Source organism: Dromiciops gliroides, chromosome 6 (assembly GCF_019393635.1).
Source record: "Dromiciops gliroides isolate mDroGli1 chromosome 6, mDroGli1.pri, whole genome shotgun sequence".
NCBI lineage: Eukaryota > Metazoa > Chordata > Mammalia > Microbiotheria > Microbiotheriidae > Dromiciops > Dromiciops gliroides.
Window position 1 is genome coordinate 85,762,882 of NC_057866.1, and position 17,752 is coordinate 85,780,633.

The 17,752-nt window shown below is 37.3% G+C and overlaps 1 protein-coding gene across 2 annotated transcripts in view; it reads right to left on the bottom strand.

Moving 5' to 3' along the window:
* Positions 1-17,752, bottom strand: part of STX18 (syntaxin 18) — a 152,361-nt gene that overhangs the window by 46,484 nt on the left and 88,125 nt on the right. The window contains exons 1-3 of one of the 2 annotated variants that reach the window (XM_043970261.1): positions 15,907-15,926; positions 7,778-7,845; positions 558-673 (exon numbers count right to left, since the gene is read on the bottom strand). In XM_043970261.1, the coding sequence (XP_043826196.1) occupies positions 558-666 (109 nt within the window). In that variant the 5' untranslated portion in view covers positions 667-673; positions 7,778-7,845; positions 15,907-15,926. Of the gene's footprint in view, positions 1-557; positions 674-7,777; positions 7,846-15,906; positions 15,927-17,752 lie in introns of those variants that run through there. The other variant, XM_043970262.1, reaches the window with a different exon arrangement.

The following is a 17,752-nucleotide window of genomic DNA, read 5'->3' on the forward strand; positions in this document are numbered from 1 at the left end:
AAAGTTCAATGTACTTTTATACCTTATTACTCCTATATACATTTTTTTAAGGATAAAAAAGTAACCAAGGGGGGCAGCTAGGTGGCGCAGTGGATAGAGCACCGGCCCTGGAGTCAGGAGGACCTGAGTTCAAATCCGGCCTCAGACACTTGACACTTACTAGCTGTGTGACCCTGGGCAAGTCACTTAACCCCAATTGCCTCACTAAAAAAAAAAAAAAAGTAACCAAGGGGGCAGCTAGGTGGCCCAGGGGATAAAGCACTGGCCCTGGATTCAGGAGGACCTGAGTCCAAATCTGACCTCAGACACTTGATACTAGCTGTGTGACCCTGGGCAAGTCACTTAACCCTCATTGCCCCACCAAAAAAAGTAACCAAACTACTACTCTAACAGCTTGTATTACAACACTGAAGAGAAAACTTAGATAACCCAAAATAATAAAATTTAACCAGATTTTTTAACTGCTTTGATCACACAATTACTCTTTGGCCACTTGGTATATAAACATGGATGTTTCTTTTAGTTGTTAAAGAGGCGTAGTTTTTAGAATATTTTACCTTCTGATCTTAGTTGCTGAATTGCTTCTGAACACGTCCTCATAAATATTTGGGCATCTTGATCAATCTGATCCCGTTCTGTATCAGTCATTCTCATATAGTCAGACATAATGTGGCTAAAAAAAAGGGGGAAATAGTGAATGACAATAAGATTTAAAATTTTTTTTGCAGTATGCTCTTATAACCATAACAAATAAGCCTTATTTCCGAACCACTTTTCTTAAAAGCCAAGATCTTCAGAACAAAAATGGAATAAACAAAGCATTAAAAGAACCAACAGGTAATGAGAACTTCAAGAGTTCGAGAGACCCAGTGGTCCTATATTTGATCATTCTTATGAATTACAGGAAACCAGCTCAAATGTTCCTCTGACCATAAAAAATATATATAATGTCAGATGTAATAGTAGAAATATAAAGGCTATTATAACTTTCTAAAATGCCTAGTGAGAGGCACATTTTACTATGCCAACAGGAAAGGGAAAAAAAAAGCCATTGGCAATGAGAAAGAACTAACACTGATCTTAGGGCTTTAATGACCTATGTGAGTTTCTGGACATTTCACCTAGTTCTTAATTTCTGATCTAAAGGACCTGTAACTTTTAATTTCAGTACATTCTAAATCTTTTGTGTTCACTAAACCTCCAATTCAAGGTAGTGAACGTCCAAGAGAGTTTAGAATTTCTTTGGTACCTACACCTGCTTGGTCCCTGAGTGCAGAGATCAGTCACACTGGTTCCCACCTACCTTTTCATCCTCCTCTTGTTACCATAACTAGGTACCCTAGCCTGGCATTCTCTCTTCTCTTTCCTCTGTCTTCCTATGCATCTGAAGAATGTTTTTTCCAGGTTTATTTACATTAACAAAGAAATACAATTTTAGTATTTCTTGTTAAGGGCTAAAATTCTGGCTAAACTGTCTAAAATATCTAATGAGTGGTCGCCAATAAATTATAAGCTTTAGCAAGAGTTAGACTTTTAAGCATTTATTAAGGAGAATAAGAGTTTGGTAAAGAGAGAAGAAAAGGCCTAGATTCCTATCTATTAAAGGGAGAGCACATTTCTAGCTCCCCTCTCCACCAGCATCCTCAGGAAAGGAGCCTCAGTCTCTTCCTTCCTCCTCCCACTAGCCCGCGTCACTTCCTTTTCCAAAGAAAAGACTCCTGGTCTTGCCCTCAAAGACCTTCGCTTCATGGGCAGAACTCTTCTACAGTAAGTCTCCAGCAGGTGGCATCATTCCAATCATTACATTCTAAATAAGAATAAAACAACTAGAAGTGACTAGAAAAGGAAACCATTCACTTCCCCATTGGATGTTACCTAAGCTCTCTACTTTATGTTTATTAAAATTCCCGGGCGGGGGGGGGGGGGGGGAGGGGGGAGGCAGCTAGGTGGCGCAGTGGATAAAGCACTGGCCCTGGATTCAGGAAGACCTGAGTTCAAATCCGGCCTTAGACACTTGACACTTACTAGCTGTGTGACCCTGGGCAAGTCACTTAACCCTCATTGCCCCATAAAACAAAACAAAACAAAACAAAAATTCCCCAGACCCACTTTAATCCTTGCTAAAAGCCATACGGTTTTGATACCTGTGGGTCCCAGAAGAGAACACAGTATGAAGTGCCCCAAGAAAACTGCTCAACAATTTAAGTTTATCTGGGTGCTCTAAATCAAATCCATTTAATCATTACACAAACCCAAGTTCATTCTTACCAAACAGGAAATTCCTAATTAGTCTATGGTTTTTTTGCCCAAATATTTAAACTAATCCCTGACTACCTTTCCTTTCTCAAAACCAATGGAAAAACAAAGAGATATAAAACATGTAAAGATAGGAGTTTCCACTGTTTTAAAAAGAGTATATACTCTTACCCCCAAAATACACAAAGTAAGGTTCTTTGCTCACAAAAGCATAGTCATATAATCTCATTACCTGGAGGATAATGAAGTTGAAAATAGGTTTTTGAAATTAAATGTTTATCAAAGCACTGAAACGAGTAAAGTAGAAAAAATTACGAACTATAATTTTCAAAGTACCTCACATAGACACTCTTGCATGCTGTAGATATTTTTTTAAAAATCTGCTATTTGGATTGCATTTTACTGATTCTTTCTGTAATCATTTGCAGCAGTAGCAATTAGGGCTGGAAGAAAAGTTCTGGGCTAAGAACTCTACGGAAATTGGAGATGGAATGATGGAAACAACAATCTGCTGAGGAGTAGTTAGGTGTATTATAAAGAAGACTGAACTTTGTGTCAGGAAATCTGATTGTGAGCTCTGGCTTTTCCACTCACTAACTCTATAATCAAAGGCAAGTCACAACCTCTCTGAGCCCTGGTTTGCTCATCTGCAACATTAGACTGATACTTGTCCTAACTACCTGAAGGGTTGTAAAAAGTATTATAGAAATGAAAATTGTTATGCTTATTATTCTCTGAGTAGGGAAAGCAGTAAGAGAAGTCAAATGGAAAAGATGCCTATTTCCAATATGACATGTACCCCTTTAACAGGAGGCCTATAAAGTACTAATCACAAAAACATTACAATTGACTTTACCTGCACAGAACATTTCATTATTCTGTATATTTTGAATTAATTGACATTAAAGGTCTGAGTGTTAATTTCACAGACTCAACTGCTAGGTTCCCATTTCAGATGTAACAATATATGCCCTCTTTAACTGAAAATAATACACTGTGTGTATCCTATTATTAACAAAAATACTAACGTAACAGTTAATTTTTATGAAGTTGACTGTTTATTTCTAGGGTAAGATAAGGAAGAGGTATGTTTATTAATGTTGGAGAAATTATTTTAAATTGAAACAATTCTGAGATCAGGTTAGGTCATGTATATTGCATACTATTCTGCTCTAGTAAAATCTTCTAACAGACAAAAAAGAAAAGGATCAAGTGAAGTGTAAAATCTACAAGCCCCAAATTCTTGCAGGGTAAAAAGAATAGTGAAGAGTCCTGGCTAAGACTGAGATGTATCTAGTAGTTGAGTTTGACTGGAATGTAAAATATGCAAAAGAATGTAAAGTGAAGCAGGAAAAGCATATACTGGAAACCATGTTAGGAGGCTCAGGAGTCTGCATACTTTACTATGGGCAGGAAGAGGGTCTCTAAAGTTTGTTTGTTTAATGATACCCCTCAAAAGATACTGTGGGGAGCTGGCTTCAAAGAGACAGGAAGGCTGGAATGAATCCTTAAGAAAGATTGCACTTGGGGCAGCTAGGTGGTGCAGTGGATAGAGCACCAGCCCTGGATTCAGGAGGACCCGAAGTTCAAATCCGGCCTCAGACACTTGACACTTACTAGCTGTGTGACCCTGGGCAAGTCACTTAAGCCCCATTGCTCTGCAAAAGGGGGGGGGGGCACTTTGCAAAGAGAAGGGAATTCAATTGTCCTTGAGCATTTTATCTGGATCTTTCCTTTCCCCTATCCTGTTCTGCCAAGTATGATCATACAAGCAATAACTTACTTAGATAGCCTTTTAAAGTTTGCGAAACACTCTCCTCACTACTAGTTCTTTTATTTTTTAGACTTCAAGTTCCTTAAGGGCAGGAGCTGTGTCATTTGTCATCTTTAAATTCACAATCCCTGGCACATAATGGACACTTAAATGTTTATTAGGTTGTCTTGAGATAGCCCTATTCATCCCACCAAAAAATGGGAAGGCCTTAAGACTGGCTAGGATGGTATGAAGTAGGAATTAGGGCCAGAAAAAAGGGCTTAAATTTGCCCATGAAAGAATAACAGTAACAACGATCACTGGCTTTTATATAATGCTTGAAGGTTTTATAAAGTTTGGTGCATCTTATTTCATCGGATCCTCACAATAACCCTGTGAGATAGATGCTGGACTTACTCTCATTGTATAGATAAGGAAGAAGAGAGTTAAGTAGAAGTATGCTGATAAATGTTGAACTGGCTCTCTTAGATGAAAAAAAAAAAGTGTATCCATGAAACACTTGTATGTTTAGTCTGCTTTACCATTTTCTTCATTCCTCTATTAAGTCTAGACAATCAAAATAGATAGATAGATTGGCTAAAATGACAAAAAAGGAAGATAATAAATGTTGGAGAGGCTGTGGGAAAATTGGAATACTAATGCATTGTTGGTGGAGCTGTGAGCTGATCCAACCATTCTGGAGAGCAATTTGGAATTATGCCCAAAGGGCGATAAAGCTGTGCATACCCTTTGACCCAGCAATTCCACTTTTAGGTCTTTTGCCCAAAGAAATCATGGAAGGGGGAAAGGGACCCACATGTACAAAAATATTTATAGCTGCTCTTTACGTGGTAGCAAGGAATTGGAAGTTGAGGGGGTGCCCATCAATTGGGGAATGGCTGGACAAGTTGTGGTATATGAATACAATGGAATACTATTGTGCTGTAAGAAATGATGAGCAGGAAGAGTTCAGAGAAACCTGGAGGGTCTTACGTGAGCTGATGATGAGTGAGATGAGCAGAACCAGAAGAACATTGTACACAGTATCATCAACATTGAGTGTTGACCTACTGTGATGGACTATATTCTTCTCACCAATGCAATGGTACAGAAGAGTTCCAGGGAACTCATGATAGAAGAGGATCTCCAAATCCAAGAAAAAAAAAAAAGAAATAACTGTGGAGTATAGATGCTGATTGAACCATATTATTTCTTTTGTTTTGGGTGCTGTTTTTTTTTCTATTTTGAGGTTTTGCATCACTGCTCTGATTTTTTCTCTTGTAACAGGATTAATGCAGAAATAGGATTAGTGTTATTATGTGTATATATATATATATGTGTGTGTGCATATATATATATATGTATATGTATATGTATAGAGATATATAGATATAACCTACATCAGATTACCTGCTGTCTAGGGGAGGGGGGAGGGAGGGGAGAAAAATCTGAAATTGTAAAGCTTGTATAAACAAAAGTTGAGAACTATCTTTACATGTAACGGAAAAAATAAAATACCTTATACATAAAAAAGATAGATAGATAGATAGATAGATAGATAGATAGATAGATAGATAGATAGATAGATAAATGAAGCCATGATTTTTAGCATTGGCAGATTTCCAAAGAGTAAATATTCACAGTGAAAATGGTTGGCTCTTGGCAATTGATTCAAGCTGGCTCCAGTATACCCCTGGCCTAAGGCCATGACACAGTCAACAAATATTTGAGGCTGAAATTTGAATTCAAGTCTTCCTGACTAAGTTCAAGACCATGCATTGTACCACTAAGTTAAAATATGTCAGATAGAGTCCATGACCCTCCCTGTAGCTGTCCTAGGAGATAGTTACAATTTGAAAATAACTAAACTAAATCTTTAAAATGTTGATTCATTATAAACATGCAGTTTTGCACAAAGTAAGTTTAAAACCTGATATTTCACATAAACTGTGTGAAGTAAGAAAATAAATACCCACTGATTATCATTTCAAAAAATATTTTTACACAATTTCTAGTTTCCATTTTTGGGCTAAGAGAATTACTGTTGTCGCCAACAATAAAAAAAACCCAAACACATTTTAACCCTACCCCCCCACACCCCCCCCCAAACACCGCCACCTAGAGTCAATCAATTACCTATTTTAGCTTCTTTAAAATACTTATTTTCTGGTTTTGTGGAACGAATAAATGATGAACAACAATATTTATTTTATAGTTAGATAACTGGATAAATAACGGTATACAAATTCAATGATTTATTATTAAGTTCCAACAGACAAAACTGCAGGTTATGTCATAATTTGTCAAAGGCACTGCATTCCTGTTCCTTGACAAATGAAATGTTCATATTCTTGCTTAGGTGCTAAAGCCCTCTACTACTTTTGAACACTGAAGGAACTTACAACATTTAGAATATAAGCCTCTTTTCCTTTATAAAGAGGCTACATGTGAGATGTATTTTTTTTTAATAAATCAAAACCTATTTTAGCAGGTAGTAGAGTGAAAAGAACACTGAACTTAGGTTCATTTCTCACCTCTGATCATTACTAACAGTACAACTCTGAGTATGTGACTTCCAGTTTCCTCACATTTAAAAATGATTACTTGCCCAATGAGGTGGCTATAAGAGAGGCACTTTGTAAATCTTAATGAGCCACCTAAACAAAAGGATCCATAGGAGACATGAGGTGGTGGAGCAAGGGAAAGAGCAAAAGAACCTGTTATTTGAAGAGATGTGGGGCTCAAACTCAAGGGTCCAAATGTATGAGCTGGGAGGTCTCAATGCAAGTTTCTTCACCAGACCTCTGAGCCTTGGCTGAACTATCTGTAATATAAGTATACTAATTTAAAAACTGCCCACTTCACAGGGCTATTGTGGGAAGAGGGTTTTGCAAATCTTAAACACTATACAAAGAAAGCTATATTGCTTTCATTGATGACACTGAGTCAACAAGCATTTTTTTTTTTTCGGAGCCATGGGATTTAAGTGACTTGCCCAAGGTCACACAGCTAGTAAGTGTAAAGTATCTGAGACCAGATTTGAACTCAGGTACTCCTGAATCCAGGGCTGGTGCTTTATCCACTGCCCCCTTATTAAGAACTTATGGAAGCTGTCAGAAGAAGAAAACAAGGCTATCTATAGTCATGTGGAAAAATGTTCTCAATCACTACTGATCAGAGAAATGGAAATTAAAACAACTCTGAGATACTACCTCACACCTACCAGATTGATTAATATGACAGAAAAGGAAAACAACACATGTTGGAGGGGACGTGGAAAAATTGGGACACTAATTTACTGCTGGTGGAATTGTGAACTGATCCAACCATTTTAGAGAGCAATTAGAGAGCGATAAAACCATGCATACCCTCTGACCCAGTAATACCACTACTAGATCTGTATCTCAAAGAGATCAAAGAAAAAGGAAAAGATCTTATATGTACAAAAATATTTATAAATGCAAGCTCTTTTTGTAGTGGCAAAAAATTGGAAATTGAAAGCATGCCCATCAGTTGGGAAATAGCTAAACAAGTTGTGGTATATGAAGATGTTGGAATACTATTGTGCTAAAAGAAATGACAAGCAGGATGATTTCAGAAAAACCCTGGAGGACCTATATGAACTGATACAAAGTAAAGTGAGCAGTGCCAGGAGATCAATGTACACAGTAACAGCAATATTATATTATGATCAACTGTGAATGACTTAACTATTCTCAGCAATACAATAAGACAAAGGACTTACAATGAGGAATGCTATTCACTTACCTATAAGCATTAATGTAATCTTTCCTGTGTTCCAGAAGAAAGTCTCTCAACTTCCCAATATGGGAAATCTAAAAGAAAAAAAAGACATACTATGCTTACTTAAAGTAAATTTTGAATTAATTTATCTGTCATTCTCTTCAAAATACACAGAGTCACTTCTATCCACCTTTCAGACAATAGGACTATAGAGTTATGTGCCAAGTTAAAGTATCAGGTAGTTCAGTTCATTGCTTGAGGCAAGCAACACCCTTCCTTGTACCCCCTTGGTATCCAACTTTGCTAGCCTTGGGCTTTGGTCTTGGACTGTTGCCTCAGCTCGTTTCCTCAGATCTTACCAACTCATAACTCCCCACTACATTATCATATGATTCAATTCAACTCAAATTCTGGAAAAGTCACTACATTGAGTTGATTACACTCATATTACTGTATATTTAATACAGTGTATCACATATTATATTATATAGTCCATTGTATAATTCATACTGCATACTGTCCTGTGGACTCTACTTTCTCATTACATTTCACATTCATCCTGGTACCTCATTACTACCTGCTTATAGATAATAGCATCATAGCCCATTTCTCAGCCTATAGTTTCTCCTTCTTCGAAAGATCTTTGATTCACTGTCTTCACAGTAGTACGTTTTATGCAGTCTAGAGATCTGGTTAAGTTATTGCTCTGCTCAAAAATCTTTGGTAGCTCTTTACTGAATAACAGGTAAAGTTCAAATTCTTTAGCCTGACATTCAGGGGCTTCTAAAAGCTGGTGCCACTTAACCTTTATCAGCTTATTCCTTGTTGCTACATATTCTACATTCAGGCCAAACTGGACTACCCTCTATCTCCCAAACACACTATCCTTTTCTACCAATGTTCCTTGCTAATGCTGTTCCAAATACCTGGAATGTTCACATTTCTACCAACAATCCTTGAAAGCCCAATTCAAATAGAACCTGGAATCCCCTTAGTCAGGAATGAGCTCATGTTGCACTTTGTTTCTAAATTGTATTTGTCTGGTATTACCATGGTTATATGAATGCAGGGACTGTAATCTCACCTAAACGTTTTTATCTTCCTTATTGCCTTGCATATTGGTCTGTGTAGAGAGTAAGCACTAAGTACATGTTTGGTGAATTGAAAGACATGAAAGTAAAAAAAAAAAAAAGTCAAAGTCCCTGCCTTCTAAGAGATGAGTGAGATGTCCCCAAATAACCATAACAGGATGGGAAAAGGTTATAGGACAGGTCTGAGACATCTAACAGGAAGAAATCATTTGCTGCTTTCAGTAGTTTTTAAGGAAGGAAATAAATATACTCTCAATTCCAGAAACCACAAAATGGCTTCACACATGCATTACTTTGCACAGGTACTCATATAATTTACCAGTTTCCTGTTTAAAACATCCTCCCTTGATGCCCATTACATGCTCTAGGAGCATAGATTTAACAACTAGAAGGAGTCTTAGAAATGGCCTAGTTAAGCTTCTCTTCTGCAAGGCAACATTGAAATGATGCCTTTCATCAAGCCCTAACCCTTCCAGCAGGAAGTTCCTTTTGCTTCATCTGATCTCACAGACCTTACTACTCCTCTCATCCACTGGTAGCTGGGGGCACCACAATGCATAGAGCACTGCGTCTGGAGTCAGCAATTTCTGAGTTCAAATCTAGTCTTGGACACTTAGATATTTACTAGCTGTGTGACCCTGGGCAACTCACTTAACCTCTATTTGTCTTAGCTTCCTCATATGTAAAACAGGCATAATAACAGCAGTTTCCTCTCGAGGCTGTTGTGAGGATTAAATGAGCTAAAGTTTATTAAGTGCTTAGCACAGTGACTGGCACATAGTAAGCACTATATAAATATTAGCTAGCAGCAACAGCAGCATTATCATCTCATTCTAATTAGAAGTGCATTTTTCTTTGCACTTCTTCTATCATTCATTCTAGGCTCTAAGCCTGCAAGTCTCTTGGTTCTTTGTATTTTAGTAGTCAGTCCCCCTTCTCTACACCTTCCTCAAGTTCTATAAAAGCCTCTCTGCCTCTGATCTTTCCCTGGCTCTATATTTGACAACATAGCCTTCAAATTTCATCCTGTGAGTATATAACCTGACTATTGCTCTTCAAAACTCACACTTTTCCCCCCATGTCACTTCCATGCCCAGGTTTGACTCCTATAGAATGCATCCCCCAGGGTCTGTGCTTAAAGCACAGTCATTTAGTCCTCAAATGCTTGGAAAGAATAGCGAGATACAGGGATGGGTAATGGTTTCAGAAGAAGATTCTCACCCCAGCTCAGTCAGAGGTAGCACAATATAGTAGAAAGAGCTGGACTTTGTTTAGGAAATGTGGCTTTAAGTCACACCTCCAAAACAGAGTTGTTTGACTTTCAGCAAGTCACTTATCCTTTTCCTGTTATTGTTTCAAGGGATAATATTTCTACTTCTTACCTCACAGAGCTGATATAAGGAAAGAACTCTGTAAAATTTGCAGTACTAGAGAGATGTAAATATACTATAATAATATACATAAGATGTAGAAACAACTGCTCTGGCCCTATAGTTCACTAAAAACTATAATAATATTTCACAAACATGCTTTTGACTTAAAAGTCTAGTAAGCAAGTGAAGTTAACTTCTGGAGTCTCTCTTTGTTCATCTGAAAAATTGCACCTTGTAAAGTTTCAAATAAAGTCCAACTACTATGACTCATATTTCATATTTTGGAAAATAGCACATTTTTATAAAATGAGTTTGTTAGAAATGAGTGAAACTTGTTCAGGAGTTCATTGAATTCCATCTAGGTTAAATGATGATAATAACTCGGCTACTGATTTAATATTATCTCCACTATTCATTTTTCTCTACATATAACATTTAGCATAATATAAAAAATACAATAAGAAAAAGAAAATAAAGAACTCTGACATTTCTCTTGAGCACTTGACATCTTTGGGTTTCCTATTAGGTTAATTTACACTAGAGTTCACAAGTCTGTACAAAGGAAAAGAATAATCATATTTTGAGGTTATCCATACAAAAAATGCACAAGAGGATATGGATGAGTCGTACAAGATGGGGCAGCTAGGTGGTACAGTGGGTAAAGCACCAGCCCTGGATTCAGGAGGATCTGAGTTCAAATCTAGCCTTAGACACTTAACACTTACTAGCTGTGTGACCCTGGATAAGTCACTTAACCCTCATTGCCCTGCAAAAAAAAAAAAAAAGAAAGAAAGAAAGAAAAAAAAGAAAATGTTTTAGGGGCAGCTAGATGGCGCAGTGGATAGAGCACCGGCCCTGGAGTCAGGAGTACCTGAGTTCAAATCCGGCCTCAGACACTTAACACTTACTAGCTGTGTGACCCCTGGAGTCAGGAGTACCTGAGTTCAAATCCGGCCTCAGACACTTAACACTTACTAGCTGTGTGACCCTGGGCAAGTCACTTAACCCCAAATGCCTCACTTAAAAAAAAAAAAGAGTCGTACAAGATGAGAAGGCTTTGATGGGCTGCAGCCTGTAACACTGGAGAGAGTACCCACACTGATAATCACATAAATCCATCGAAATTTTATTCTAATTTGGGAATTTGGTCAAATAAAATCTTACTAAATTAGCTATAATTTTAATTTCTTAACAAACTGTACTTAGTTCTAACTTGAAGAATAAAGCAAACTGCTCATTTTTCAATGGTGTGATATTTTATGTGATTAAATTAAATTAAAATGTTAAGTCCTATGATGGCTGTAGTTGCTATCTTCTTAGGTTTATCATATGATAGATAATACTTCTTTATGATTAATCAACAGTCATGGATAAGATAATAATGATACGAAGGTCCATAAGGAGTTGTATGACAAACATACAACTCAAGTTCATTATAGAATAAAAGTTTGACAACTGATAAGTAAATTTAAGAAACAAAATTTAGAAGTTCCCAAACTCTGTGAAAAAGAACTACTTTTCAAGTCACTAAAGCCTTAAGATTACTCAAACTGTGGAACACTAATGCATTGTTGGTGGAGTTGTAAACTGATCCAACCATTATGGAGAGCAATTTGGAACTATGACCAAAGGGCTATAAAACTATGCATACCCTTTGACCCAGAAATACCACTACTGTGTCTGTATCCCAAAGAGATCATAAAAAAGAGAAAAGGACCCACATGTATAAAAATATTCATAGCAGCTCTCTCTGTGGTCGCAGAGAATGGGAAATTGAGGGTTGCCCATCAATTGGGGAATGGCTGAACAAGTTGTGGTATATGAATGTAATGGAATACTATTGTGCTGTAAGAAATAATGAGCAGGCAGATTTCAGAAAAACCTGGAAAGACTTAAGTGTACTAATGCTGAGTGAGATGAGCAGAACCAGGAGAATATTGTACATAATAAAAGCAACATTGTCTGATGATCAACTTAGCTCTTCTCATCAATACAATGATCCAAAACAATTCCAAAGAACTCATGATGGAAAATGTTCTTCACATCCATAAAAAACTGTGGATTCTGAATGTAGATGGACCATACTGTTTCTACTTTTATGTTTTTTTCTTTTTTGAGGTTCTTCCCTTTTGTTCTGATTCTTCTTTCACAACATGACTAATGCAGAAATACGCTTAATGTGATCATACATATATAACCTATATCAGATTGCTTTCTGTCTTGGGGAGAGTGGAGGAAAGGATTGGTGGGAGAAAAATTTGGAACTAAAAATCTTATGAAAACAAATGTTAAAAACTATCTTTACATATAACTGGAAAACAACACTTTTATGATTTAAAAAAAAAGATTACTCAAACTGCCCTCAATGATTTCATAGGAGATGAAGAATAGATGGGGAAGGCAGGAGTTGACAAATGACAGTAAAAGCCCCAACAAAGACTAGGAAGGAAGTAATGCTACCAATGTTGTTAATCTCCATGATGGGAATCTCAATGGAAAGGGGTCAAGGTAACTTAGAGAGATCCCTACCATGTAAAGTTTCAAAATTTCTCCCAGAAGGCACAGGATCCTGTCTATTGATTGGAAACCATTCCTTAGGATGGTATCAGAGACCAAGAATACAAAACAAATTCTAGGGGCAGCTAGGTGGCACAGTGGATAGAGCACCAGCCCTGGAGTCAGGAGGACCTGAGTTCAAATCCGGCCTCAGACACTTAACACTTACTAGCTGTGTGACCCTGGGCAAGTCACTTAACCCCAATTGCCTCACTAACAAAATAAAACAAAACAAATTCTAGTGATCACGAGGCTGTAGAAAATGAAGTCTAATGACACGTTCTTTATGTGAAATCTATCAAGACCCTGAGCACTGTCATACTTCATTAAAGAGAAACCTGTTCTTATAACCTGAGTGATTGCTTTTTTACCAGTAAAATCACTATCCTAGTTGTTCAGAGAAGCATTTTGCTACTTCATTGTTGCTATGAAAATATAGGGTTTTGAGAAGATTGGTTGTCTCAGGGAAGGGTGAGTGTAAAATAGAGAAAAGCATTAGAGATTCCTTTATTTATGGATTAAAACCTAATTTTAAATAGATGTACATCATATTCAGAAAAATGCTTTCATATTGTCAGATGAGTAGTCACATTTGGTTCCTCATTAATATGAAGTGTTCATTTATAAACTTATTTGGGGATGCAATCTTTTTTTTCATAAAAGTATTTTATTATTTTCCAGCTACATGTAGAGATAGTTTTCAACATTTGTTTTTATAAGATTTCTAGTTTCAAATTTTTCTCCTCCCCCCCCCAAGACAGCAAGCAATCTGATATAGGTTACATATGTACAATCACATTAAACCTATTTCTGCATTAGTCATGCTGTGAAAGAAGAATCATAGCAAAAAGGAAAAACCTCAAAAAAGAAAAACAAAAAGAAATAGTAAGGTTCAATCTGCATCTAGATTCCATAGTTCTTTTTTTCTGCATTTGGAGAGCATTTTCTATCATGAGTCCTTTGGAACTATTTTGGACCATTGTATTGATGAGAAGAGTCAAGTCTATCATAGTTGATCAACACACAATGTTGTTGATACTGTGTACAATGTTCTCCTGGTTCTGCTCATCTCACTCAACATGGGGATGAAATCTTAAAGAAAGCATTTAGCAGTGAAAAATCACATTGTGTTATCCTTAGGGTCTAAAAAGGTACATTTTTCTCTATCAGTTAAAAAAAAAATTGGCTCATGAGATTTAAATTTAGAAGGGAGCTCAGGCATTATATAATCTACCTCCTCTCCCACCCTTCCAAACATACACAATTCACACATGAGGAAAGTGGAACTCGGCCAGATTGAGTGTCTTGCTCCAGGGTACAGCACTGAGAGTACCCAGTCTTCTAATTCTTCATCAACTGCACTTGATAAGTGGTTTACATCAATCTCAGCAGAGGTAAACCCCCTTGCCACTTTTACAGGTTTGCCCTGGAAGAACAAGGTTTTAGGCAGAAATAGTGACTCTAAGTAATCAGCTGTGGAAAGCTAGACAGGGTAATGAGTAAAAAACTAAGCCAAAGGGGGCAGCTAAATGGCACAGTGGATAAAGTACTGGCCCTGGATTCAGGAGGACCTGAGTTCAAATCCAGCCTCAAACACTTGATATTTACTAGCTGTGTGACCCTGGGCAAGTCACGTAACCTTCCTTGCCCCGCCCCCACCCCCAAGCCCCCAAAAAACTGAGGTAGCAGGCTGGAGGGAACAGCTCACAGATAACATTTAGATCTTAATTTAAAAGAACACTAAAGCAAAAAATATAAAACTTATTTGCCTTTGTAATTCCAAACCCATGCCCATTTTGAAATAAGTATGTAAGAAGCTCCTTGAATATACTCACATAGAAAGAATGACAAAACTTCAGAGTTGGAAGAATCCTAAGAAATGACAGCAACAACTGACATTTATATCTACTTTTAAGGTTTGCAAAATACTATGTCTCTATGTATGTGAGTGTGTGTATACACACACATTTTTTTTAAATTTGATCCTTACAATAGCCTTTTTTTATGTATAAGCTATTTTATTTTTTCCTACAATAGCCTTTTGATAAAGGTAATAAGGGAATTATTCTTACCTTAACAATGGGTAAATCAAGACTCAGAGAGGTTAAATGACTTGCCCATGGTCACAAAGTTATTAAATGGGGCGGCTAGATAGCACAGTGGATAAAGCACCGTCCCTGGAGTCAGGAGTACCTGAGTTCAAATCCGGCCTCAGACACTTGACACTTACTAGCTGTGTGACCCTGGGCAAGTCACTTAACCCCCATTGCCCTGCAAAAAAAAAAAAAAAAAAAGTTATTAAATGCCAGGGTAAGGAATTGGCCCCAGTTCTCTCCTGACTACAGGTCTAGTTTTAAAATAGATATATTTTTGTGGATAAGATCAGTAAGTTAAGTGACTTGCCCAAGGTCCTAATGCAAAAATTAGTTGCAGAACCCATAATTATGGCAAGCAATTTAGGAATTTGCCACTGATATTTTTGCATTTTAATAGGCACTAACCTTTTCAAGTGCTATAATTAGAAACTCATGAGAAAAGTGAGAACATTAGTGGCATCAAAAAACTAAGAAGTAAATTAGTATTATGAATTATAAATTAAACCATGAAAAATATAGTATTAAATATTATATTGTTATATTAATTATATCAATATATTTAGTATTGCTACAATTAATATAACAATTAACTGTTGTATTGATGCTATTTAATATTATTAAATATAAATTAGCATATAAATTATAGATTAAATTATGAAAAAAATTAGTAAAATTCAAACCAAGAAGCTTATAGATACTAAAGTATTGGAAAAGACTAGGTGCTTCTCCGCTAAAGCACTCAGAAGACTTAAATAGACCAAAAGAAATAAAAGGTAAAGGTAGAATTGAGTTCAGTGTGGAATACCAATAAGCACTGACTATCACCATTGCTCAATCAATCAATTTGTATTTATCAGGTGTCTACTATGTTCTGGGCATAGTTCTAGGTGCCAGGACACAAAGAAAGTGAATGAAACAATTCCTATTCACAAGGAGCTAAGATTCCTCTGAAGAGACAATGAGGAAATAAAAGTACCGTCAAGAATAAATAGAAAGAGAATAAATACAAATAACCAGAGTAGTTAAATATTAGGTACTTTGAAAGGAAGGGCAGGCGGCATCGGCATCAGCATCGGCATTGACATGATCAAGAAAGGTGTCCAGTAGCAGATGGTCCTTGAGGTATACTGTGAAAAGAAGGATTCCCTTGAGAAGGAGGTAAGGAGGGAATACATTCCACACGTGGTAGACTGCCGATGCAAGCAAGGCATGAGGCCAGGACACAGAGTGTCGGGTGTGAAGAATGAAGAGAAAGCCAGTTTGGCTAAATCAAAGAGTGTGCTAGGTGGGGTTACGTATAGTGAAGCTGGAAAGATGACTTAGGGTAAGACTGTTAAAGGCTTTAAAAGTTGAACAGATGGGTAGCTAGGTGGCGCAGTAGATAAAGCACCAGCCCTGGATTCAGGAGGACCTGAGTTCAAATCTGACCTCAGATACTTGACACTTACTAGCTGTGTGACTCTGGAAAAGTCACTTAACCCCAATTGCCTCACACACACACAAAAAAAAGTCACACAGAGAAATTTATGTTTTATCCTAGAGGCAAGATACAGCCACTCAAGTTTATTGAGTAGGACAGTGACATGGGTCAGATCTTCAATGAAGGAAAATCATTTTGGCAGTATTGTGGAGAATAGACTGGCATCAGGAGAGAATTGAAGCAGGGAAATCAATAGGAAGCTGCTACAATAATCTAGGAGACAGGTGATGAGGGTCAGAATTAAGGTAGAAGCTGTGTGAGTAAAGAGGAATTAGAATATTTGTATATTTTTTTTTATTCATTTGGCTTTTTCTCCTCAGGATGTACCTGCTTCCTTGCTCTATGTATGGTATGTGTCCCCTTCTCCTACTATACATTCCCTCCTTACCTCCGGAACGTTTAGCAAACATTTGGCCCAACACAGCAAGAATAGACAACATGGTCCAGTGACTTACGAGTGCCTTATTTCATTCCAACAATGAGCCTGAATTAATAGTAGTACTTTTGAAGCTGCCTCTCCAACAGTTACCCAATTTTCACAAGAATCTTTTCCGAGTTGGTAGAAACAACTGACAGAGCTTTGTGGACTAACCTTTGCGAACCAGGGTTAGCTCTAAGGGCATCAGAAAAGGATTTTAGTAAAGACTTGGAGGTGTAACAATTCATACAGTGGAAGCTGTGAAATATTCACGTTAAAAACCAACAACCCATGGATCTCTGAAGAATGGAGCCATAGCTTCCTAAATCCCTAAGCTAGAATTATCCCCAGGAAGTTCGGCTTCTTTAATGAATGAGTGATGTGCAGCAAAGTCAAAATGAAAACACGCCGGTCGGTACAAGGCATGATCCACCAGATGGCAGCACAAGTTTCACAGTTGCAGAATTAACTTTCTACTCAACGGTATTTATACTTTGTCTTTCAAAGGCTTTAAAAATCCCTCTCGCCTTTCTCTTTTGGCCAAACACCTAAGGTTCGCTTCCTAGCGATGGTATTTTAATCAAGTGGGTTCTTCCTCTTAGAGAATGTCTTCTAGCGGGGTGCGAGCAGATTTTAAACTGGAGTGCTCAGGGATGGTTGTGCCTGGCCACCATCTGTTATCACAGGCAGCTTGCACAGCTTTGTTTACACAGGATGACTACGGTAGAGTTGGGCCTGCCCTCCCCTCACCATACATTGTCTAACAAAACCCTTGCTATCAAGCTAGGAGTACCTTTCTCCAGACAACCACTGCTTTAAGTATATAAAGAGTTTAAAGCAGTTGACAAGTATACTTTTCTTATCACAGCAGTTGCTTGACTTACTAAAAAACACCAAATTATAGGATTTTTGTTCTCCTAGAACACACTGCACTTGCAACAAAGAACTAATTGATTATGAAACACTGAGCACTGATTTGCATAAT